The sequence below is a fragment of the Bos mutus genome, chromosome 15, assembly GCF_027580195.1.
Source record: "Bos mutus isolate GX-2022 chromosome 15, NWIPB_WYAK_1.1, whole genome shotgun sequence".
NCBI lineage: Eukaryota > Metazoa > Chordata > Mammalia > Artiodactyla > Bovidae > Bos > Bos mutus.
Genome location: NC_091631.1, coordinates 25,832,488 through 25,857,847, shown reverse-complemented (window position 1 = coordinate 25,857,847; position 25,360 = coordinate 25,832,488). Strand labels below are relative to the sequence as shown.

The 25,360-nt window shown below is 37.9% G+C and overlaps 1 protein-coding gene across 1 annotated transcript in view; it reads left to right on the top strand.

The window, feature by feature from the left end:
* Window positions 1-24,272, top strand: part of ACER3 (alkaline ceramidase 3) — a 168,648-nt gene extending 144,376 nt beyond the window's left edge. Inside the window, exons 9-11 of the mRNA XM_070383662.1 lie at window positions 1,114-1,218; window positions 15,488-15,533; window positions 16,020-24,272. Of these exons, the coding sequence (XP_070239763.1) occupies window positions 1,114-1,218; window positions 15,488-15,533; window positions 16,020-16,073 (205 nt within the window). The 3' untranslated portion in view covers window positions 16,074-24,272. The remainder of the gene's footprint in view (window positions 1-1,113; window positions 1,219-15,487; window positions 15,534-16,019) is intronic.
* Window positions 24,273-25,360: the final 1,088 nt, after the last annotated feature.

The following is a 25,360-nucleotide window of genomic DNA, read 5'->3' as shown; positions in this document are numbered from 1 at the left end:
TTTTTGGATCTTGATTGAAACAGACTTGTGTTTAAAAAAATCTGTATGATTTTATGATCACTAATTGAATATCAAATATGATTAGTAATTGAATGTCTGATTAAGGGATTAGAGATATATACTGAGATATTTAGAGATAAAATGATACACTATCTGGGATTTGCTTCAAAATAAATAATATGGGAGAAGAGAAGTAGGTGAGAGCTTAGATGATATGAGATTGGCCATAAATTGTAATTGTTAAAAATAAATAATTTATAATTGTTGAAGCTGGGTAATGGGTACATTATTATTTTGCATATTTTTGCACATGTTTGAAATGTCTTTAAATGCACACAAATAATACATCTTGCTTAGAAAACTAAGATCTAATGGAGTGGTTCTGAATCAGCAGTATCCATCAGAACTCTCGTTGGCGCTTTTACAGTGCAAAAGTAAGTCATCATCCTCTAGCTGAGTCCTCTTTGTTTCCGAGAAATGTTGAGATGTTCGCAAAACTTGTGGAAAACAATTTGGTGTTTCACACTCAATTTCTCTGCTCTGATAGATGAGAATATTAATATAATACACACTTAATCACAAGGTCTAGAATTTGAGGCTCAGCTGTCCCACTAGCTGAGTACTTGGGCAACTCAGTAATCTCTGAATTTTAGGCTCCTAATCTGCAAAGCACAGCTTTTAACAGCCACCTCAAAGACTCACTATGAAGTGAGACCTTGCAGGAAACACTTGGTCCATAATGTGTTAATAAATATTACCTGAAAGAAAGGTTCCATGAACGAGTAGTTTACCTGAAAAAACTGATGATAAACTGTTTAGTTATGGTAGGACTTTTTACAGCTGTTAATCTGTTAATATGCATTACAAATCTCCAAAAGGGCAGCAGACTATGTACTGTTTCCTACATTTATTTTGACCACAGTCATTTCTTCATGGAACGTCTATTAGGAATACTGTTCCTCAAAATATACTTTGGAAAACAATACAGCAGACAAAAGGAAATGAAATAATTGCCATGTTTGAGACTAATGTTTCAAAATGCTTTGATACTATCAGTATTAATTGTTAAATATGAAAAATAATTGAATGCTTATTTTCCTCCCCTTCACACAGGAACTTTCGAAAGAAGGTACCACCTGTCATAGGTGTTACCACACAGTTTCATGCATGGTGGCATATTTTAACTGGCCTTGGTTCTTATCTTCACATCCTTTTCAGGTAGGAAATAGAGACTTTTTAATCCTACTATTGGAGTGTTTCTTTCTTTACTCTTCAAATAGAATGTGTAAATACAAAACGTCAGAGACTGAATCAGAGTGATTTAAGCAAGTCCCTTCCTCTCCCTGAACCTGTTTTCTCATCCTGAAAGGGTGACAGCTGTATAACTGACCTCTGGCACATGATCTACATTTTAAGTAGATCATTCACCTCCTTTTTTAGTGCAGTAGGATATAAACATTTCCAATTCTTGTTGAACAGCATATCTTTGTTTATAAAGAACAAATTTAAGAGGGAAAAAGCAGCCAGATCCCCTGAGCAGCAACTGAGAAAGCATGAGTACATCTGAAGTCACCAACTTACTTTGTCTCCTTCCCTGAAACAAATTGGTTGCTACTGTTTCCCTTATAAAGAATTTATTGGAGGTCAGCCACTTACAGTAAAAATGGAACCAGAATTGTCTCTATTCATCCTACTCACATAATATGTCTGTATCATTCTCTCTCCCCTTACCAGAATTCATTTTTCTTCACAGCATTTTTAAACAGTTATATAAGGGTTTACTTGTTTACCTTCCCCAGCTAGATTGTAAGTTCCTTGAGAGCAAGGGCTTTATTTCATTCACTGCTACCCTCCCAAGTGCTTAAAATAGTGCCTGTCACATAGTAAGCACTCAGTATATGTTGCTAAATGATTTAATGAATAAATGTTATCATAGTGATCTCTTTACCAGAGGATGTTCAGTCGCTCAGTTGTGTCTGACTCTTTTCAACCCCATGGACTGCAGCACGCCAGGTTTCCCTGCCCCTCACCAACTCCCGGAGCTTACTCAAACTCGTGTCCCTCGAGTCAGTGATGCCATCCAGCCATCTCATCCTCTGTCATTCCCTTCTCTCTCTTTCAATCTTTCCCAGCATCAGGGTCTTTTAAATGAGTCAATTCTTCACATCAGGTGGCCAAAGTATTGGAGTTTCACCTTCAGCATTAGTCCTTCCAATGAATGTTCAGGACCGATTTCCTTTAGAATGGACTGATTGGATCTCCTTGCAGTCATGAGACTCAAGAGTCTTCTCCAACACCACAGTTCAAAAGCATCAATTCTTTGGTGCTTAGCTTTCTTTATGGTCCAACTCTCACATCCATACATGACCACTGGAAAAACCATAGCCTTGACTAGATGGACCTTTATCAAGAAATTAATGCCTCTGCTTTTTAATATGCTGTCTAGGTTGGTCATAGCTTTTCTTCCAAGGAGCAAGCATCTTTTAATTTCATGGCTGCAGTCACCATCTGCAGTGATTTTGGAGCCCAAGAAAATAAAGTCTCTCATTGTTTCCCCATCTATTTGCCACAAAGTGATGGGACCGGATGCCATGATGTTTTCTGAATGTTGAGTTTTAAGCCAACTTTTTCACTCCCCTCTTTCACTTTCATCAAGAGGCTCTTTAGTTCTTCTTCGCTTTCTACCATAAGAGTGGAGGTTATTGATATTTCTCTTGGCAATCTTGATTCCAGATTATGCTTCATCCAGTCTGGCATTTCTCATGATATACTCTGCATATAAGTTAAATACGCAGGGTGACAGTATACAGCCTTGATGTACTCCTTTCCCAATTTGGAACCAGTCTGTTGTTCCATGTCCAGTTCTAACTGTTGCTTCTTGACCTGCATACAGATTTCTCAGGAGGCAAATCAGGTGGTTTGGTATTCCCATCTCTTTCAGAATTTTCCACAGTTTGTTGTGAACCACATAGTCAAAGGCTTTGGCATTGTCAGTAAAGCAGAAGTAGATAGTTTTCTGGAACTCTATTGCTTTTTAATGATCCAACAAATGTTGGGAATTTGATCTCTGGTTCCTCTGCCTTTTCTAAATCCAGCTTGAACATCTAGAAGTTCATGGTTCATATACTGTGGAAGCCTGGCTTGGAGAATTTTGAGCATTGCTTTGCTAGTGTGTGAGATGAGTGCAATTGTGTGGTAGTTTGAACGTTCTTTGGCATTGCCTTTCTTTGGGATTGGAATGAAAACTGACCTTTCCCAGTCCTGTGGCCACTGTTGAGTTTTCCAAATTTGCTGGCATATTGAGTGCAGCACTTTCACAGCATCATCTTTTAGGATTTGAAATAGCTCAACTAGAATTCCATCACCTCACTAGCTTTGTTCTTAGTGATGCTTCCTAAGGCCCTCTTGACTTCACGTTCCAGAATATCTGGCTCTAGGTGAGTGATCACACCATCGTGGTTATCTGGATCTTGAAGATCTTTTTTGTATAATTCTTCTCTGTATTCTTGCCACCTCTTCTTAATATCTTCTGCTTCTGTTAGGTCCATACCATTTCTTTCCTTTATTGTGCCCGTCTTTACATGAAATATTCCCTTGGTATCTCTAATGTTTAATCTCAAATTCATCTCAAGAATTGAGAGATCTTAAGTATTTGTAGAAAAGGGAAGAAAATTTTCCTTTGAACCAATGTGAAAATTTATTCAAATGAAATTTTAGAATACCTTCTCAAAATAACATTTGCATCCCACCTATCTAGAGATAATCTATTTAGGCAACCTGAATTATCTAAAATTTAACTACTTGAGAATTACATAAAAAGAACTTCTGGGCAGCTAAATAAGAATCGGTGAATTCATACCTTGAAGAGCTCAAGGTTATTAATTATGGAAGAGCTTTAAAAACTCTGGCTCTATGTATACTTATTCTGGTTTGCTACTGTTACTGCATTAATTGTTTGGATTCTTAGCCCATAGCATATTAGAAATACCTATTTAAGAAGGGTTATGACAGGAAATGTTCAGGAAAACTGACAAATGATAGAAAAGGAGAACCAAAAGTAACTAGAACAGACCCAAGAATTAAAAACTTGGTTCTGTAACACTCCCCAAGAAATCCCAAGTACATTAACGCAGTATAATATAATATACCAATGAATTTTTCTAGTAAGGACTCAAGAAGGGATGAAATTATACTCAATATATCCTATTTTGAAAGACTAGGGATGCTTTTGAACCGTGGTGTTGGAGAAGACTCTTGAGAGTCCCTTGCACTACAAGGAGACCCAACCAGTCCATTCTAAAGGAGATCAGATGTTCTGATCTGGGTGTTCTTTGGAAGGAATGATGCTAAAGCTGAAACTCCAATACTTTGGCCATCTCATGTGAAGAGTTGACTCATTGGAAAAGACTGATGCTGGGACGGACTGGGGGCAGGAGGAAACGGGGACTACAGAGGATGAGATGGCTGGATGGCGTCACTGACTCTATGGACGTGAGTCTGAGTGAACTCCGGGAGATGGTGATGGACAGGGAGGCCTGGCGTGCTGCAATTCATGGGGTCGCAAAGAGTCAGACACAACTGAGCGACTGAACTGAACTGAATTGAGGGTTTCCTACTCCCCCCTCCCCTTTTCTACATTTTCCTTTCTATCTTTTTTTTTTTTTTCCCTACTTTCTCCTTCTGTCTTCCTGGTGTAGAAACCTTTCAAGGAAATAAGGCAGTGAGGGGGAAGAAGTGCTGTGCAGAGGTACCAGGATTCAATGACCAAGGAATAGGGAGTGAGGAAAAGGGGTCAGTGGTAGTAGCATGCTGAAATACTCTAAGAAAATCAAGGTGATGAGGATGGGGCTTCTGTGTGGGACAGGAAACAGGATGGTGAGAGGAAGGGATGGATGGAGGAGGTAGCTGGAGTTGGGAAATAGATTACATTGGACAAATAAATTAATTGGTTAAACAATAAGTAAATATATTGAGAGGTTAACAAGGGCCTGATTTCTCCACTGTATTACAAGGGATTTAAAAATATGAAAAGAGGGAAAGATAGAAGGAACTCTGAGGGGGTTAGATTGGGATTAAAAATATTGGTATTGGGCATTCCCTGGTGGTTCACTCGTTAGCACTCCGCACCTTCATTGTTGTGTCCCAGGTTCAGTCCCTCGTTGGAGAACGAAGGTCCCACAAGCTGTACAGTGATGCTGCCGACATCCCCAAAAACACACTCAAGAATGTGTGACACACACACACACTTACATATGTACATACACTCAGATATAGGACACATTAGATGTATTCAAATTGCAATCTATTGAATAAAATAGGAATCAGTGACTGCATACTAATATGAATAAATGAGAAGGGAAAGCTCTTCCTTACAAAAGAATGCTGACTGATAAATGCAGAAGGAACAGTAGAAACAAATAATTACCATTTGGGAACTATCTATTGGATATATGATAGATATTAGTTAACAACTGATCTCTGGCTGATAGGTGGAAGTTTGATGAGGAAAACAGATTGACATAATTCAGAATTACTGAACACTCTCATGAGTATTATGAAATATTCCCATGAGGCTCCCCTTCTAAAACACTAATACAGAGAGGGAAATAGTGAATTTACAGTGGGGAAAACTAGTAGCAACCAACTTTCCTGCATCTAAGGTTGGCATTGCCCGTGTTGGGGCTGGTCACTACAGTGTGACTCCTGATACAGTGCACTGAAATGAGTTTAGCATCAGTTCTGTGGTATTCCTGCCAGAGTTGCAAGGCCTGTGTCTGGCCATGAAAACACTGATGAAATCATGTTGAAGGTATTTCTACAGAGTGAAAGTCTTGTAAGACCATCAAGTTATGGGAGACAGAGAGCTGAAGAATTATTGAGTTAGGAAATGATGGTTAAGACATGACATGGAAACTAAATGCAGTGCGTGTTTCTGGATAAGACCCTGAATCAGAATGGAGAAGAGAAATTGTTGGGACATTCAGCACAAGTTGAATTGTTTTGACTTGGATGGAGTACTTTATTAATACTAATTTCATGGTTGGAACAGTTATATTATAATAATTTAGGAGAGTGTTCTTGTTTTGTGGTGATACACAATGAGGTATTTAGGGATGATGGCCATCATGTCATTTAATGACCCTGTAGGAAATAGATAAATAGATATACAGATACACATACATTATGTGTTTTTGTGTATGGGTATAAATATAAAACAGATGTGGTTCAATGGTAACAATTGGGGATCTGGAATAAGGGGATACAAGAATTCTTAATCTTGCAACCTTTCTGTAAGTTTCAAACTGTTTTTAAATTTAAAAAAAAAACAAGAGAGGCAGGCCAGGCCTATTTTTGTGAAGAGGAGGCTGAGTACACATATATGCTGAGAAATGTGAAAACTCTTTTTAAGGTTACACATAAGCTGTTAAATAACAGCAGTTAGCTCTGAGCTGAGGGTCAGGAATAGGAGACAGACCTCTTTTTTCCTGTATACCTTTTCATACTGTTTGAATTTTTAACCAAATGCTTGTATTAGCCTTTCAAAAAATAATTTAGAAATAAAAGAGTGGGATAGTTTATATAACCCTTAAGTGAGCTACAGTAATATTTTTAAACTCTCTTCTTTATTCTTTAGTTATAGTGAAAATGGTATCATACATTACTTGTCAGTGTAAATTGATAAAATCCATTTGAAAGAAATTTGATGCTACATATGTTGATGAAACTGAAATGTTTATATTTTTATCACAATTATTAGCTTTCTCAAAATTTATCCTAAAGAAAAAAACCTGGGAAAATGAAAATGTGTGTAGACACAGAAAGTTTTATCACTGTTATTTAATTTAGCAAAAGAAAAACAATAATCCCTAGATGTCCATCAGCAGATGAATGGATAAGAAAGTTGTAGTACATATATGGTACACAATGGAGTATTACTCAGTCATTAAAAAGACTACATTTGAATCAGCTCTAATGAGGTGGATGAAACTGGAGCCTATTATACAAAGTGAAGTAAGCCAGAAAGAAAAACACCAATACAGTATCCTAATGCATATATATGGAATTTAGAAAGATGATAACAATAACCCTGTATGCGAGACAGCAAAAGAGACACAAATGTATAGAACAGTCTTTTGGACTCTGTGGAAGAGGGACAGGGTAGGATGATTTGGGAGAATGGCATTGAAACATATATAATATCATATGAGACGAATCACCAGTCCAGGTTCGATGCAGGATACAGGATGCTTGGGGCTGGTGCACTGGGATGACCCAGAGGGATGGTATGGAGAGGGATGTGGGAGGGGGGTTCAGGATGGGGAACATGTGTACACCTGTGGCAGATTCATGTTGATGTATGGCAAAACCAATACAATATTGTAAAGTAATTAGCCTCCAATTAAAATAAATAAATTTATATTTAAAAAGAAAAAGAAAATATCCAATAGTTAGGGAAAAAATCATAAAGTAAATCATAGTATCTCCTTTATTCAGCCATTTAAAATTATAAATATGATCATTTTATGGCAACATAGACATTTTTTTTTGTTTGTTTGTTTGTTTATTAAATATTTAAAAAAAATCACATGCTCCCCATCCTGAACCCTCCTCCTCCCAACCTCCCCATACCATCCCCTGGGCCTTCCCAGCGCACCAGCCCCAAGCATCCAGCATCGTGCACTGAACCTGGACTGGCATCTCGTTTCATACATGACATTTCACATGTTTCAATGACATTCTCCCAAATCTTCCCACCCTCTCCCACAGAGTCCATAAGACTGTTCTATAGATCAGTGTCTCTTTTTGCTGTCTCATACACAGGGTTATCGTTACCATCTTTCTAAATTCCATATACATGCGTTAGTATACTGTATTTATGTTTTTCCTTCTGGCTTACTTCACTCTGTATAATAGTCTCCAGTTTCATCCACCTCATTAGAACTGATTCAAATGTATTCTTTTTAATGGCTGAGTAATACTCCATTGTGTATATGTACCACAGCTTTCTTATCCATTCATCTGCTGATGGACATCCAGGCTGCTTCCATGTCCTGGCTATTATAAACAGTGCTGCGATGAACATTGGGGTACACGTGTCTCTTTCCCTTCTGGTTTCCTCAGTGTGTATGCCCAGCAGTGGGATTGCTGGATCATAAGGCAGTTCTATTTCCAGTTTTTTAAGGAATCTCCACACTGTTCTCCATAGTGGCTGTACTAATTTGCATTCCCACCAACAGTGTAAGAGGGTTCCCTTTTCTCCACACCCTCTCCAGCATTTATTATTTGTAGACCTTTGGATCGCAGCCATTCTGACTGGTGTGAAATGGTACCTCATAGTGGTTTTGATTTGCATTTCTCTGATAAAGAGTAATGTTGAACATCTTTTCAAGTGTTTGTTAGCCATCTGTATGTCTTCTTTGGAGAAATGTCTATTTAGATCTTTGGCCCATTTTTTGATTGGGTCATTTATTTTCTGGAGTTGAGCTGTAGGAGTTGCTTGTATATTTTTGAGATTAGTTGTTTGTCGGTTGCTTCATTTGCTATTATTTTCTCCCATTCTGAAGGCTGTCTTTTCACCTTGCTAATAGTTTCCTTTGATGTGCAGAAGCTTTTAAGTTTAATTAGGTCCCATTTGTTTATTTTTGCTTTTATTTCCAATATTCTGGGAGGTGGGTCATAGAGGATCCTGCTGTGATGTATGTCAGAGAGTGTTTTGCCTATGTTCTCCTCTAGGAGTTTTATAGTTTCTGGTCTTATGTTGAGATCTTTAATCCATTTTGAGTTTATTTTTGTGTATGGTGTTAGAAAGTGTTCTAGTTTCATTCTTTTTACAAGTGGTTGACCAGATTTCCCAGCACCACTTGTTAAAGAGATTGTCTTTAATCCACTGTATATTCTTGCCTCCTTTGTCAAAGATAAGGTGTCCATATGTGCGTGGATTTATCTCTGGGCTTTCTATTTTGTTCCATTGATCTATATTTCTGTCTTTGTGCCAGTACCATACTGTCTTGATAACTGTGGCTTTGTAGTAGAGCCTGAAGTCAGGTAGGTTGATTCCTCCAGTTCCATTTTTCTTTCTCAAGATCGCTTTGGCTATTCGAGGTTTTTTGTATTTCCATACAAATTGTGAAATTATTTGTTCTAGCTCTGTGAAGAATACTGTTGGTAGCTTGATAGGGATTGCATTGAATCTATAAATTGCTTTGGGTAGTATACTCATTTTCACTATATTGATTCTTCCAATCCATGAACATGGTATATTTCTCCATCTATTAGTGTCCTCTTTGATTTCTTTTTCACCAGTGTTTTATAGTTTTCTATATATAGGTCTTTAGTTTCTTTAGGTAGATATATTCCTAAGTATTTTATTCTCTTCGTTGCAATGGTGAATGGAATTGTTTCCTTAATTTCTCTTTCTGTTTTCTCATTATTAGTGTATAGAAATGCAAGGGATTTCTGTGTGTTGATTTTATATCCTGCAACTTTACTATAATCATTGATTAGTTCTAGTAATTTTCTGGTGGAGTCTTTAGGGTTTTCTATGTAGAGGATCATGTCATCTGCAAATAGTGAGAGTTTTACTTCTTCTTTTCCAATTTGGATTCCTTTTATTTCTTTTTCTGCTCTGATTGCTGTTGCCAAAACTTCCAAAACTATGTTGAATAGTAATGGTGAAAGTGGGCACCCTTGTCTTGTTCCTGACTTTAGAGGAAATGCTTTCAATTTTTCACCATTGAGGATAATGTTTGCTGTGGGTTTGTCATATATAGCTTTTATTATGTTGAGGTATGTTCCTTCTATTCCTGCTTTCTGGAGAGTTTTATCATAAATGGGTGTTGAATTTTGTCAAAGGCTTTCTCTGCATCTATTGAGATAATCATATGGTTTTTGTTTTTCAATTTGTTAATGTGGTGTATTACATTGATTGATTTATGGATATTGAAGAATCCTTGCATCCCTGGGATAAAGCCCACTTGGTCATGGTGTATGATCTTTTTAATGTGTTGTTGGATTCTGATTGCTAGAATTTTGTTTAGGATTTTTGCATCTATGTTCATCAGTGATATTGGCCTATAGTTTTCTTTTTTTTGTGGCATCTTTGTCAGGTTTTGGTATTAGGGTGATGGTGGCCTCATAGAATGAGTTTGGAAGTTTACCTTCCTCTGCAATTTTCTGGAAGAGTTTGAGCAGGATAGGTGTTAGCTCTTCTCTAAATTTTTGGTAGAATTCAGCTGTGAAGCCATCTGGACCTGGGCTTTTGTTTGCTGGAAGATTTTTGATTACAGTTTCAATTTCCATGCTTGTGATGGGTCTGTTAAGGTTTTCTATTTCTTCCTGGTCGAGTTTTGGAAAGTTGTACTTTTCTAAGAATTTGTCCATTTCTTCCTCGTTGTCCATTTTATTGGCATATAATTGTTGATAATAGTCTCTTATGATCCTTTGTATTTCTATATTGTCTGTTGTGATCTCTCCACTGTCATTTCTAATTTTATTGATTTGATTTTTCTCCCTTTGTTTCTTGATGAGTCTGGCTAATGGTTTGTCAATTTTATTTATCCTTTCAAAGAACCAGCTTTTGGCTTTGTTGATTTTTGCTATGGTCTCTTTTGTTTCTTTTGCATTTATTTCTGCTCTAATTTTTAAGATTTCTTTCCTTCTACTAACCCTGGGGTTCTTCATTTCTTCCTTTTCTAGTTGTTTGAGGTGTAGAGTTAGGTTATTTATTTGACTTTTTCTTGTTTCTTGAGGTGTGCCTGTATTGCTATGAACTTTCCCCTTAGGACTGCTTTTACCGTGTCCCACAGGTTTTGGGTTGTTGTGTTTTCATTTTCATTCGTTTCTATGCAAATTTTGATTTCTTTTTGATTTCTTCTGTGATTTGTTGGTTATTCAGCAGCGTGTTGTTCAGCCTCCATATGTTGGAATTTTTAATAGTTTTTCTCCTGTAATTGAGATCTAATCTTACTGCATTGTGGTCAGAAAAGATGCTTGGAATGATTTCTATTTTTTTGAATTTACCAAGGCTAGCTTTATGGCCCAGGATGTGATCTATCCTGGAGAAGGTTCCATGTGCGCTTGAGAAAAAGGTGAAATTCATTGTTTTGGGATGAAATGTCCTATAGATATCAATTAGGTCTAACTGGTCTATTGTATTGTTTAAAGTTTGTGTTTCCTTATTAATTTTCTGTTTAGTTGATCTATCCATAGGTGTGAGTGGGGTATTAAAGTCTCCCACTATTATTGTGTTATTGTTAATTTCTCCTTTCATACTTGTTAGCATTTGTCTTACATACTGCGATGCTCCCGTGTTGGGTGCATATATATTTATAATTGTTATATCTTCTTCTTGGATTGATCCTTTGATCATTATGTAGTGACCTTCTTTGTCTCTTTTCACAGCCTTTGTTTTAAAGTCTATTTTATCTGATATGAGTATTGCTACTCCTGCTTTCTTTTGGTCCCTATTTGCATGGAAAATCTTTTTCCAGCCCTTCACTTTCAGTCTGTATGTGTCCCTGTTTCGAGGTGGGTCTCCTGTAGACAACATATGTAGGGGTGTTGTTTTTGTATCCATTCAGCCAGTCTTTGTCTTTTTGGTTGGGGCATTCAACCCATTTACGTTTAAGGTAATTACTGATAAGTATGATCCCATTGCCATTTACTTTATTGTTTGGGGTTCAATTTATACACCATTTTTGTGTTTCCTGTCTGGAGAATATCCTTTAGTATTTGTTGTAGAGCTGGTTTGGTGGTGCAGAATTCTCTCAGCTTTTGCTTATCTGAGAAGCTTTTGATTTCTCCTTCATACTTGAATGAAATCCTTGCTGGGTACAATAATCTGGGCTGTAGGTTATTTTCTTTCATCATTTTAAGTATGTCTTGCCATTCCCTCCTGGCTTGAAGAGTTTCTATTGAAAGATCAGCTGTTATCCTTATGGGAATTCCTTGTGTGTTATTTGTTGTTTTTTTCCTTGCTGCTTTTAATATTTGTTCTTTGTGTTTGATCTTTGTTAATTTGAGTAATATGTGTCTTGGGGTGTTTCGCCTTGGGTTTATCCTGTTTGGGATTCTCTGGGTTTCTTGGACTTGGGTGATTATTTCCTTCCCCAGTTTAGGGAAGTTTTCAACTATTATCTCCTCAAGTATTTTCTCATGGTCTTTCTTTTTGTCTTCTTCTTCTGGAACCCCTATGATTACGTATGTTGTAGCGTTTAATATTGTCCTGGAGGTCTCTGAGATTGTCCTCATTTCTTTTAATTCGTTTTTCTTTTTATCTCTCTGATTCATTTATTTCTACCATTCTATCTTCTAATTCACTAATCCTATCTTCTGCCTCTGTTATTCTACTATTTGTTGCCTCCAGAGTGTTTTTAATTTCATTTATTGCATTATTCATTGTATATTGACTCTTTTTATTTCTTCTAGGTCCTTGTTAAACCTTTCTTGCATCTTCTCAATCCTTGTCTCCAAGCTATTTATCTATTTAGGGAATCTACCTGATAAAGAATTCCGAATAATGATAGTGAAATTGATCCAAAATCTAGAAATTAAAATGGAATCACAGACATTTTTATTTTTAAGTGAAACAAAGTCATGTATATAAAATTATTAAACCAGTGTAAAAATTCATTTGTATGGTGACACAGTTTAAAGTAAATACACAAAAATTGAAGCATTTTGGTGAGATTTGATGGCAAGATTTTGAGTTAATTTTTTTTTCTAGTAATGTTAAAATGTTTTCCTATTTTTTTTTAAGGAGACAGGGAAGAATAGAATATATTTTAGATATATTTCACCCTAAATAACTAAAATAAAAGAAACTTCGATGTTATAAGTTTTAATTATATGGAAATTTTGATTCTGTAGGTCCCTCATTGAAGGGAACATGTAAATAATGATATTTCAGAGGGACGATTTGAGAATTTAGTAACATGATGTACTCTAAAACTTAAGTCCTGTACAGATGTTTGAAACAAAGAGTAACACAGTAGAGTAAAAATATCTGAGTTCAGATCTTTACTCCTTTACTTCATAACTGGGTAACAATCTTGAGCCAAGTTATTTACTTAGCTCTAAGTCTCCATTTCCTGATCTGTTAAAATAAGGAGAATACTCTTTTATTCCATAGATTGTTGAAATGTTTAAATTGAGCAGGACTTTCATTTGCAATGATGCCAGCCTAGGATATTCAGACAGATTTCCTGCTAAAACAACGAAGAGTGTTGAATAAAATATTTAAAGCATCAAATGTTGACAATATTAAAAGAAATGTTACAGTCTAAAAGAAAACAGGTACCTAAAAAGAGCACCACAGCTGCTTTGGGCTGGAAGAATTTTTGTCAGTCCATCAATTCTAAGCTCTGATTCCGTGGCCTCATGGAATAAAGGAGGCAGAAGTCAAGACCTAAAGCTAACCAAAGAAAAGGAGCCAGCCCAAAGAAGGGAGTCTAATGGAAGACTTTTCTGCATCAAGTTGAATGAATCAGAAGCTCACTCTACTCCACCCCCAAAAGACTAAAAAGTTAGTTGCTTTGAAACTGAGCAGAGGAAAAAAAATAGTAAATTAGGGGAGAGGAATATGTTTCACAGAAGTAGCCATCAGACATTACTCACACAAATTTACAACCATCTACCAATCAAGACCTTAGAAATAACCCAGTATAACTTCCTCATTTTATGGTGAACAAAACTGGGGCCCAGAGAGAGGTGACTTGATCACTGCCCAGTTACAGGACAACATGTTGGATAATCATTAGATGGCACCTGACTTCAAATCTTGCTTCTACCATTTAATAGCTATACCACCTTGAATGAAATGTTTGACCTTTTTTGAGACTTTCTCATATGCAAAACAAGAATAATACCTATCTAGTAGGGTAATTTAAGAATGAAGTGTGTATACAGCTCTGGGTCCAGTGCTTGCCCACATGTTGTAGGTACTTAATAAATAGTTGACAGTGGTAGAGGGAACAGCAAGGATTGGAATCCAGGGCTTCTCTGCCCCAGTCCAGGACTCTTCACTAAAGAGAGTATGGTAGCCTCATTTTAGAGATTAATGTCTGAAAAACTGTCAAAGTAAGTTTATATTATTATAATCTTGGGCAGCAAGGAGATCAAACCAATCGATTCTAAAGGAAATCAACCCTGAATATTCTTCAGAAGGACTGATGCTGAAGCTGAAGCTCCAACACTTTGCCCACCTCATGCAAAGAGCCTACTCTTTGGAAAAGACTCTGATGCTGGGAAAGATTGAGCGCAGGAGAAGCGGGCAGCAGGATGAGATGGTTGGATGGCATCACTGACTCAATGGACATAAGTTTGAGCAAACTCAGGGAGATAGTGAAGGACAAGGAAGCCTGGTGTGCAGCAGTCTAAGGGGCTGCAAAGAGTTGGACACGACTGAGTGACTGAATAACAACAAAGGTTATATTCTAAAACAGTGCAGTATTCTTCTTAATATATGATGCCTCTCTTCACAATTCCAGTTTGAGGTACAGTAGGATGGTATAGCCACACAAAGTTACCATGCTCTTTTTCATTCTCTTATTTAAAGTAGGAAATTTTTCATGCTCTAAAATTATGTTTTACATATGTACTCATGCTATATATTACTATTCAAATACAATTAAATAGTGTACATAAACTATGTATGTTGTAAGTTATACATAGTTTAATAAATTTTTCAGGAATAAATTTAACTTTGATATTAAAATCTTATCTTCAGAGGTGATTCATTTTAAAGAATTCTCTGAAGAAGTGATACCTTTCTGATTATTTCACACCTATATTATAATCCTTATAGAGTTGATATAACCATTTCTAAAATGTTCTAGGAATACTCTGCCTTAATTCTTACTGCCATATAACTTCAGAGATGAAACTGGCAATCATGACATGAATCACATCAAGCATGAGTGGAATGCTCCCTACAAATATCCTGAGTGTCCAGTGCTAGAGTTGTTCATTTCTCCGTCTCTCTTAGTACTTTGCCAAGTATTCTGCACAGAGTACATTCTCAAAAAATGGTTACTAAAGTTCATTTATCAGTGCTACTTTTTCTTTGTATATACAGAGGCAGTGTGGTTGAATTTGTCAATAAGCCAGTTTACATGAATTAAAAATTTGTCTGAACTTATTTACAAAACAGACATAGACTCACAGACATAGAAAGCAAATTTATGGTTGCCAAAGGGAAAAGGGGTTGGGGAAGGAGGGATAAATTAGGGCTTTGGGATTAACAGATACACACTACTATATATAAAATAAACAGCAAGGATCTACTATATAGCACAGGGAACTATATTCAATATCTTGTAATAACCTTTAATGGAAAATAATCTGAAAAAGAATACATATGTGTGTGTGTGTGTGTATATAATCACTTTGCTGTGCACCTGAAGCTAATCAACACTGTAAGTCAACTATACTTTAATTTAAAAGAAAAAAAATTGTCTGAAAAGCTCTTCCCTCTCCCCTTTTCTTTCAGTTTATATACAAGAACACTTTATTTGAGATACAGGCCAAAGGTGAAGGTAAGTCTTCTTCCTAGGGAGTTGTTTGTATGTGTGTGTTGGAGGAGGAGGTAATGGGAGGATGGGATGGAGGTAGAAGAAGGGGATGGGGTGGAAAGAGTACAGGCTTTGGAACCAGATGCTCTTGAATCTTCTGTCTTTGACTTACTGTTTATGACCCTGGGCAAGTCTCCTTTCTTCAAGCCTTAGTTTCTTCAGCAATAAAATGGAGCTGTTAATAGCTAAGTTGAAGAGCTGTTTTAAGCATCTGAGAGAATTTAAATGCCCAGCTCCATGCTTGACAAAGTAAATGCTTAATATATTTAAATAAGTAAAAATTGTTTCTGAGATATGCTGCAGACCTGGAAAGAATATGCTGTGCTCTGATTATTAATACCAGGACAACCACTAACAAACCACTGTAGTCATAGCCTAAGACTTCTTTTTCAGGGATAACATGAAACAATTTTATCTTCTTTCATTTTGTCCTAACTTGTTTCCAAACAGTTTCTCTTCGGAATCTGGCCAGTGATCCTGTTTGAGCCTCTCAGGAAGCAGTGATGAATTGTTACACCAAGAAAATAAAATAGCACGTACCCTAGGCCTAGCCAAACAAACAAGGAAATAAAGATCTACATGTTCAGATGTATTACGACCGTCACAGCAAAGGAGTGACTTTCTGACATGCTGCCAGCCACACAGAGAATGAGGAATGGGACTTGTTGGATGTTTAGCTTGTGTCTTTATCTCATTTGTCTTCCCTCTCCTCAGCCTCACCCTAAGATGTTTAAAAAGAAACAGACATAATGTGTATGTATATACCCGAATGCTGGAAGTATTGGTCTTCTCTTAACAGGTTAACAGTTTATGCTGATCATAGGAAGTTAACTTTTTCTCTTTTTTGACAAGGCTTGCATATGAATTTTTCTTAATATTTGATTAAATAATGAAAACAGTCAGCTAAGGACTAGCAAAACCCCATACCCAGTTGGCCTGCTATGAGGCAGCACTTAGCTGCATCAGCCTTGATTTATATTTTTGTCATTATCTGCCTCTGCTGGTCGGAGTGTTGTAAGCAAGCTCAGACCTGCCACTGGGTTCTACACTTGTCACATTCCAGACTTACGGTGGGCGCTGGAGTGTCTCTGTGTGGTCACAGCCCAGCAGAGCGGGTGAGTCAGTCACCTTCTGCCCTTTATGAAGGCTGCCAGGACACCTGTAGAATGTTCCACCTCCAGCCAGTTAAAGGTTGTTGCCATGTTTCCTTTGATCTTTGCAGATCTTTAAGTTGTGACTGTTCTTATGGCTAGGCAAACATGATTGGTGGACTGACCTACTCATATTTCATCCTCCTAGAATAACTTATTTGAGGTTACCAGTAAATGTTGTTGTACTCTGACTTTAAAATTATGCAATATTTTCCAGTTTTCAGAGAGTCAATAGTTATGCCCAGGGAAATGCATGGAGTTAACTAGAGCTAAAATGATCAGGATCCTATTTACATAAAGCTTATTAGAATGCCTGTTCCTTCATGTTTTTAGAAGGAAATAGACATTAGGGTTGAAAACAGCTCTAACTTACTTGAACTTGTAACAGAACTACCAAAAATTAAAGCGCTAAGAGATGGCAGTGAAATCTCATTGTAAGGCAGCTAATTCTATTGGAATTGAATGTATAACAAATTGAGTCACTTGTCTAAACACAACACCTGCCTGGAGTGAAAACTTGATTTGACCCCTTTGCTCATATATCACCATATTTGTAGCTCTGTACCTTAGCATTTTTACAACTTTTCTGTGCTTATACATTATTATAAAATCCATATTGTTTTTATTACATGTTATCATTACCCCAGATTAAATTCTGAGCTACAGCTTCCAAAGGAAAGTCATTTTTTTCTTATGCAAAGATGTAAGACACTTCTGTTGTTTTTCTGTTCTTCAGTAAGAAACCTTGGTATTAATTTAAAACCAATACAAATTTTGTTGTTTTTTTTCACCAGCTGACCTTAGTTTTAGTCCAAGTCCTGTTTTTCTTACTTTAGCATGCCAATTGACTGTTACTTCCACCTGCTTTTATGATCCTCCAGCGAGAAAAACACTTACCAGAGTATAAATATGAAAGAACTTTGGTTGTGCCTTAGGAAAATGGAAACTAAACAGAACCAACACAAGCCTGTAGGACTATTCTTTCTTTTGCTTCTAGATTCTGGCGTCTGGCTGCATTTCACGCGCACCTACCTAGGCTGTCAGCCATCTGACATTTTTTGAATAAGTCATTTGTTTCACATCATTGTCTTGTTTGTGTCAGGAAGGCACTGTGAGACTAAGGTTCTACAGTATTAAGGTCAGATTAAGGGTACAGAGAACATACCCTGACACTGAGGTCCTTTTGAACAGTTTGTTTTGTTTCAACCACAGCCACGTGTAATTTCTTGTTGAATAAAGTTGTCCAGCAGCTTGGAGACTATAACACTGGCCAGTTTTTCAAACACCCTTGTTTCTGCTGTGAAAACAACAGCATGAAAGCTTAGCAGAAGACATTTTAGAAGGGTTGGTCAGAAAGCAGAGACTAAATCAGGCTCTTTAATTTTCTAAGTTAGTTTTTGTCTCACACCTGGCTCCCTTTTTAGCAATCTGTGTATTAGCACACAAAACTTTGTATCTGTGCCATATCGAGTATCAGTATTACAAAAATACTAATGAACTTTGTGATACTGCTGAATCATCTTTATTTCAATGTGGCTTACTTTTTTTATTCCTTCTAGGACTTTGGGTTATAGTATTACAGGGTTATTACTACTTCTCTTCCCTTTATTAACATTGTCTGTTCATTTCCTGTTCCCTTTCCTGTTAACTAGGAAGTGCCCAAAGAAACCTGTTTTCTTCTGAGTGAAGAATGTTTTGTGTATATATCACTTAATGTGAAAGGTGCTCATCTATGAGCCCTACAGCAAATTGTATTTTAGAAAACATTAGTCCTTTCAGTTCAGTTCAGTCGCTCAGTCGTGTCTGACTCTTTGCGACCCCATGAACCACAGCACGCCAGGCCTCCCTGCCCATCACCAACTCCTGGAGTTTACCCAAACCCATGTCCATTGAGTCTGTGATGCCATCCAACCTCTCATCCTCCTTCTTCTCCTGCCTAGCATCAGGGTCTTTTCCAATGAGTCAGCTCTTTGCATCAGGTGGCCAAAGTACTGGAGTTTCAGCTTCAACATCAGTCCTTCCAATGAACACCCAGGACTGATCTCCTTTAGGATGGACTGGTTGGATCTCCTTGCAGTCCAAGGGACTGTCAAGAGTCTTCTCCAACACCACAGTTCAAAGGCATCAATTCTTCAGCGCTTAGCCTTATTTATAGTCCAACTCTCACATCCATACATGACTACACGTCGTGTAGTTCACAGTTCATGTATTGCTGAAGCCTGGTTTGGAGAATTTTGAGCATTACTTTACTAGTGTGTGCGATGAGTGCAATTGTGCGGTAGTTTGAGCATTCTTTGGCATTGCCTTTCTTTGGGATTGGAATGAAAACTGACCTTTTCCAGCCCAGTGGCCACTGCTGAGTTTTCCAAATTTGCTGGCATATTGAGTGCAGCACTTTAACAACATCATCTTTCAGGATTTGAAATAGCTCAACTGGAATTCCATCACCTCCACTAGCTTTGTTCATAGTGATGCTTCCTAAGACCCACTTGACTTCACATTCCAGGATGTCTGGCTCTAGGTAAGTGATCACACCATCGTGATTATCTGGGTCATGAAGATCTTTTTTCTATAGTTCTTCGGTGTATTCTTGCCACCTCTTAATATCTTTTGCTTCTTTTAGGTCCCTACCATTTCTGTCCTTTATTGAGCCCATCTTTGCATGAAATGTTCCCTTGGTACCTCTAATTTTCTTGAAGAGATCTCTAGTCTTTCCCATTCTAGTGTTTTCCTCTATTTCTTTTCATTTTCTTTATGAGGATGCAAAAGAAGCAGTTAGCTTGCACATTTTAATATCCTACCTCTGCTGCCATTTTAACTCCAGAAAATTGAAAGCTGTTTGATTCCTTTTAAGGAAAAACTAGGTGAAAGGTGCTTATGTTCATCTGATTGGTCACTCTACCCACCCCTCCCAACGTGGTGCTTTCCTGAAACATTGCCACTCCTGAAATGATCTCTTTCAACCTTGTGCTACTATATGAATTAATTTGAACAGGAGAAACATTTGTTTTTGAGTAATCCCCAAATGAGAAACCCAAATAGTGCTATTTGGTTTAGAATTAGATCAAGTATTATGACTTAATTTCAGTACAGAATTTCCATGACTGGACTTTTCTTAGAGTGAGAGGGATTTTCATATACCAAGGAAAGGAAGAGATGTGAGTCAAAGAAAATCAAGAGACCAAGAACTTCAGGTATATGGTACATGAAAATCTTTAAATGCCTGAAAAAAACACAAGGGCTGTTTTAATGACAATACGTTCAGAATTTAGTCAGGGTCCCTAGAGGTGACTGTTGTTCAGCTGCTAAGCCATGCCTGACTCTTTGCAATCCCATGGACTGCAGCACGCAGTCCCTGTCCTTCACTATCTCCTGGAGTTTGCTCAGATTCATGTCCTTTGAGTTGGTGATACCATCCAACTATCTCATCCTCTGTCGACCCCTTCTCCTACCCTCAGTCTTTCCCAGCATTAGGGTCTCTTCCAGTGAGTCAGCTCTTTGCATGAGGTGGCCAAAGTATTGGAGCTTCAGCATCAGTCTTTCCAATGAATATTTAGAGTTGATTTCCTTTAGAATTGACTGGTTTGATCTCCTTACAGTCCAGGGGACTCTCAAGTCTTCTGCACCACAGTTCAAAAGCATCAGTTCTTCAGTGCTCAGTCTTCTTTGTGGTCCAGCTTTCACATCTGTACATGACTACTGGAAAAACCATAGCTTTAACTATGTGGACCTTTGTCAGCAAAGTGATGCCTTTGCTTTGAGAGGTGGCTAATAATTTAGTTTAAGTTTTTCTTATGAGTCCTATGGGTTGCGTATTATTTTGCTCTTGAAAAAATCATTTGTTGCTAAGTTTAACAGTTTTAGCTCTCAATTCCACATTTACATGAGAGAAAAAAAATTATTCTAGCCCTGTGGTTTATGATGTGCTACTGGATAAGCATTTATGTGAAACTGATGTTTCAAAAAGCACCAGTTCTAAATGGAATTTGCAACTAAGTAGCAATTTGCAGATCTACATCTGTCTTCCAGTTGCTTCATATCAGTGAAAGCGAAAATCGCTCAGTTGTGTCCAACTCTTTGCGACCCCATAGACTATACAGTCCGTGAATGCTGCAGGCCAGAATACTAGAGTGGGTAACCTTTCCCTTCTCCAGGGGATCTTCCCAATCCAGGGATCGAACCGGGTCTCCTGCATTGCAGGCGGATTCTTTACCAGCTGAGCCACAAGGTTAAGCCCAAGAATACTGGAGTGGGTAGCCTGTCCCTTCTTCAGGCAGTCTTCCCAACCCAGGAATCGAACCTGGGGCTTCTGCATTGCATGTGGATTCTTTACCAACTGAGCTGTCAGGGCAGCTCGCTTCATATCAGTACCATGTTTGATCACTTTGTGTCGTGGTACGTGCATGGGTTGGAAAAGAATTTCCAGACATGAGGCAGAATGAAAAGAGAATGAAGTTTATTAGAGTGCAAGATGCTGTTAGAACAGTGGACCAGCTCAAGAGAGGGCCCTTTTGCATGCTAGTGGCCAAATTTTTATAACCTCAAGACAGAATTCCTACTGGAACGGTGGCATTAGGTGATTGGTTAGGATGCTATAGGGAATATGAAGTCAGGGAACTGGCTGATTTAGATCTGGACACCCATGGCAACAGTTGCTATGGGGCTTGATCAGTTCTAGAGATTTTTATTCCGTGATCTTGGTACAGGGCTCCACGGCTGTCACCTTGGTATAGGGCTCCACACTTTGTCTTATTTTTCGTTGTCTAAAATTACAGCTCATTCATCATGCTGTAAATATTTGGAAGTGAAGTGAAGTGAAGTCACTCAGTCGTGTCTGACTCTTTGCGACCCCGTGGACTGTAGCCCACCACACTCCTCCGTCCATGGGATTCTCCAGGCAAGAATACTGGAGTGGGTTGCCATTTCCTTCTCCTGGGGAATCTTCCCGACTCAGGAATCGAACCCAGGTCTCCCACTCGCAGGCAGACGCTTTAACCTCTGAGCCACCAGGGAAGCCCCTAAATATTTGGAAGTAATGACTAAAAATTGGCTAGAAGTCCATTGTGGAGGGGGCTAGAAGTGAGCAGTCAAGACCCATCTGAATGAAAACTTCAATGCTATTTTTGAAACAGCTGCATTCCCTTTAAGAATAAGGAAACTTTTATTTTATGTCTAATTGTAGTTACTAGATAGGGAGAAGCTGCCAGTATTGATGAGGTTTATGAGAGCATACCCCTGGACTTGGTTTCTCCAATAGTGAGGGGAAGCCTCTCCTCTACCCTCTTAGATTCAGTTGGCGGTGGCCTGTGCAATAAACTGACAAAGGCCTGATTAGCAAGAGAAATGGCAAATTTTACATATGTAAATTGGGGTTCAGAGTAAATTATGTCTTGAAGAATTTGCAACTTACCATCTTAATAAGAGAAGGGGACTGCAGAAAAGGGCACTTAGAGGAAAACAAATGATGCTTAAGGAAAGATAAATAGGCCCTTGGGAGAATAGGTGGGAGATGTGCTAGTTCTGTGACGATGTGGTTTTAGATGTGGCACTGAAACTCCCAGGAGAGGATTTAAGAACTGTGAGTTAAATTTTACCGGGGGCAAAATGAGGACTTCAGCCTAGGAGACAGCATTTTAGATAGCTCTGAGAAACTAGTCCAAAGAGATAGAGGGGAAGGTCAGTATATGTGTGATTTTGGTGAAGGGATAGTACTTGGAACCAAGCACTCCCCACCCCCACCCCCTCCCCGCCAAGGTTTCTGCTACTCACAAGAAGCGGATGTCACCACGAAGGATGTTTCTGCTTTTCTAGATATGAGGAAATACAAGAATTGGGCACATAAAATTGGCTCCTGAAAATACCTAACTATCTGAAGACCTGTTCTGTCAGTTTTTCCCAGAGCACAGAGTCCCTCATTTCTGTTCTCCACCCTGAGCTCCTTTCAGGGAGCGTTGAAAGTCAGCAATTACAGAAATACATGATTTACTTCTATAATCCCCCCCATTTCTATCATAGATAATCAAGGTAAGACTGTTTTTGTTAACAAGATGAGTCTAGCCTCATCAAACTTGGCCTGATTATTTATATAAGTGCATAAGGAATGGTAATTGAAGACATAGACCTTTTGAACTTTGGTTAGAAATCCAAGCTGGGACTTTTGAAAGCCTTGAGACTAGAAATCCAAGGTAAGAACTTGCTATTGGACTTATCTTGCTACCTGCACATGTGGATGAGTACCTCCGTCTTCAGGTACCTCAAATGTCCTAAGCTTCCATGGCCTGCCAGGAAGTGGCCTTCTTCTTTCACCTGTAAAGCTGAGCCTCCTGTAAACCAGGTCCTGGGCCACTTCCAAGAAGCACTGGCTATTTAAAGTCAACCTTAGTTCCTTAAAACGAGTCATATTTATGCACACCATCCTCAAATATGACATTCCAGTCAAAACCTTGGTAATATAATTAATGTTTCCAATTGTGTCCTGTTACAAGGAGAACAAATTCTTGTTGAATTTATTCAAATAACTATATTGCCATGAAAATAAGTATTCAATAAGCATTTTCTCCAAATTTCTGAGGATTCAGTCAGGGAGAAAAGAGAAATGTTTTATTTCTGCTTACAAAGATATAATCTACTAAATTGCTTTAAACTCTAGATAGCTCAAGAGAAAAGGGATTCCTTAAATCTAGAAGATAGAACATTAAAGAACCAGGAATATTCTAAGCAAAAGTCATAGAAGGAATCATTCTTCATCAGTCTATTTAGTTCCATGTGATAAATTCAGGTCTTCCTTGATTTCTGTTAGCAATTTCATGAACCTGTGAGCTTCTCCATTAGTTCTGGAAATCTTTATTCAGTACACTGGTGTGATCTTAAAGTAATATAGCCCTGTATATAAAGTTATATAAGCCAGAGTACCTGTTACAGTCTTTTCCCACAGATTTCTGAGAAGGTATTGTTGAAAGTGAGTCCTGTAGCTGATTACCAATGTTTTCAGGAAGGCATCAGAGTAAAACAGTATCTGCGACTGACAAAAGGTTTAAAATGGCTGTGGTTGAAGGTCTGATGAAAGTTCATTATAATGCATTTGAGAAGGAAATTTGGCTGTCTCTGTGACATTGAACATTTCAAGATAAGTGGAGTTATGATAGGATACAAATGGATAGTTATGACATTAACAAATTTCTAGAAATTTTGTACAGTTGCCAAAATACTTATATTAATAATACATAGCCATAGAATTATAATCTAGGGAAAGTATAATCTAGAAAGCATTATCATGTATTTGCTAATGCTTGCCATGCAAAGCATTTATTTAATGTATCAAATAAATCTAATTAGTTTAATACTTCTCATTTTACAAGCTGAGAGAACAAATCCTTTTAAGAGTTTCCAGGGGCCCTCTGGGAAACCTGAGTCAGAGGTCAAGAAGACTTAATTTAGAATTTGATTTGAAGAAGTTGTTAAAAGGTTTGAATGTTTAATTAAATAGGTCACTGTGAAAAATTACTTAACCATGTGACCAAAGTGACAGTAATTATATTGTCTCATTAAATACAGACCGATAATCTAAGAAACTTTGTCCTTTTAACAGAGGGAATTGCAACCTCTAGTTTTACATTTATACACTATGGAACTCTGTGTGTGTGTGTGTGTGTGTGTGTGTGTGTGTGTGTGTGTGTGTGTGTGAACTTAAGAAATATAGTCACAACCTGAAAGCAGAGAGTTGTTTTATTCAGTGGGAATGTTCAGGACTTCAAGCCTGGGAGAGAGCATCTCGATTAGAGAAACTGCCCTGAGGAGGCAAGGGAAGGAGTCAGGTTATATAGAAGTTTGCAACAAAGCAGGGGGCAGGTAGTCTGAACATGAAAGATTATTGTTGATTAAGGAAAACCAGATATCTCAAGGAATTTAGTGCTTTTCTATGTATGGGAAAACAGAAGCAGAAGATATAAAGAAAAGGTGGCAAGAATACACAGAAGAGCTATACAAAAAAGATCTTAATGACCCAGATAACCATGATGGTGTGATCACTACCTTAGAGCCAGACATCCTGGAGTATGAAATCAAGTGGGCCTTAGGAAGCATCACTACAAACAAAGCTAGTGGAGGTGACGGAATTCCAGTTGAGCTATTCCAAATCCTGAAAGATGATGCTGTGAAAGTGCTGTACTCAATATGCCAGCAAATTTGGAAAACTCAGCAGTGGTCACAGGACTGGAAAAGGTCAGTTTTCATTCCGATCCCAAAGAAGGGCAATGCCAAAGAATGTTCAAACTACTGCAGAATTGCACTCGTCTCACACGCTAGCAAAGTAATGCTCAAAATTCTCCAAGCCAGGCTTCAACAGGACATTAACCGAGAACCTTCTGATGTCCAAGCTAGATTTAGAAAAGGCAGAGGAACCAGAGATCAAATTGCCAACATCCGTTGGACCATAGAAAAAGCGAGAGAATTCCAGAAGAACATCTGCTTCACTGACTATGTCAAAGTCTTTGACTGCATGGATCACAACAATCTGTGGAAAATTCTTAAAGAGATGGAAATACGAGACCACCTGACCTGCCTCTTGAGAAATCTGTATGCAAGTCAAGAAGCAACAGTTGCAACCGGACATGGAACAATGGGCTGGTTCCAAATTAGGAA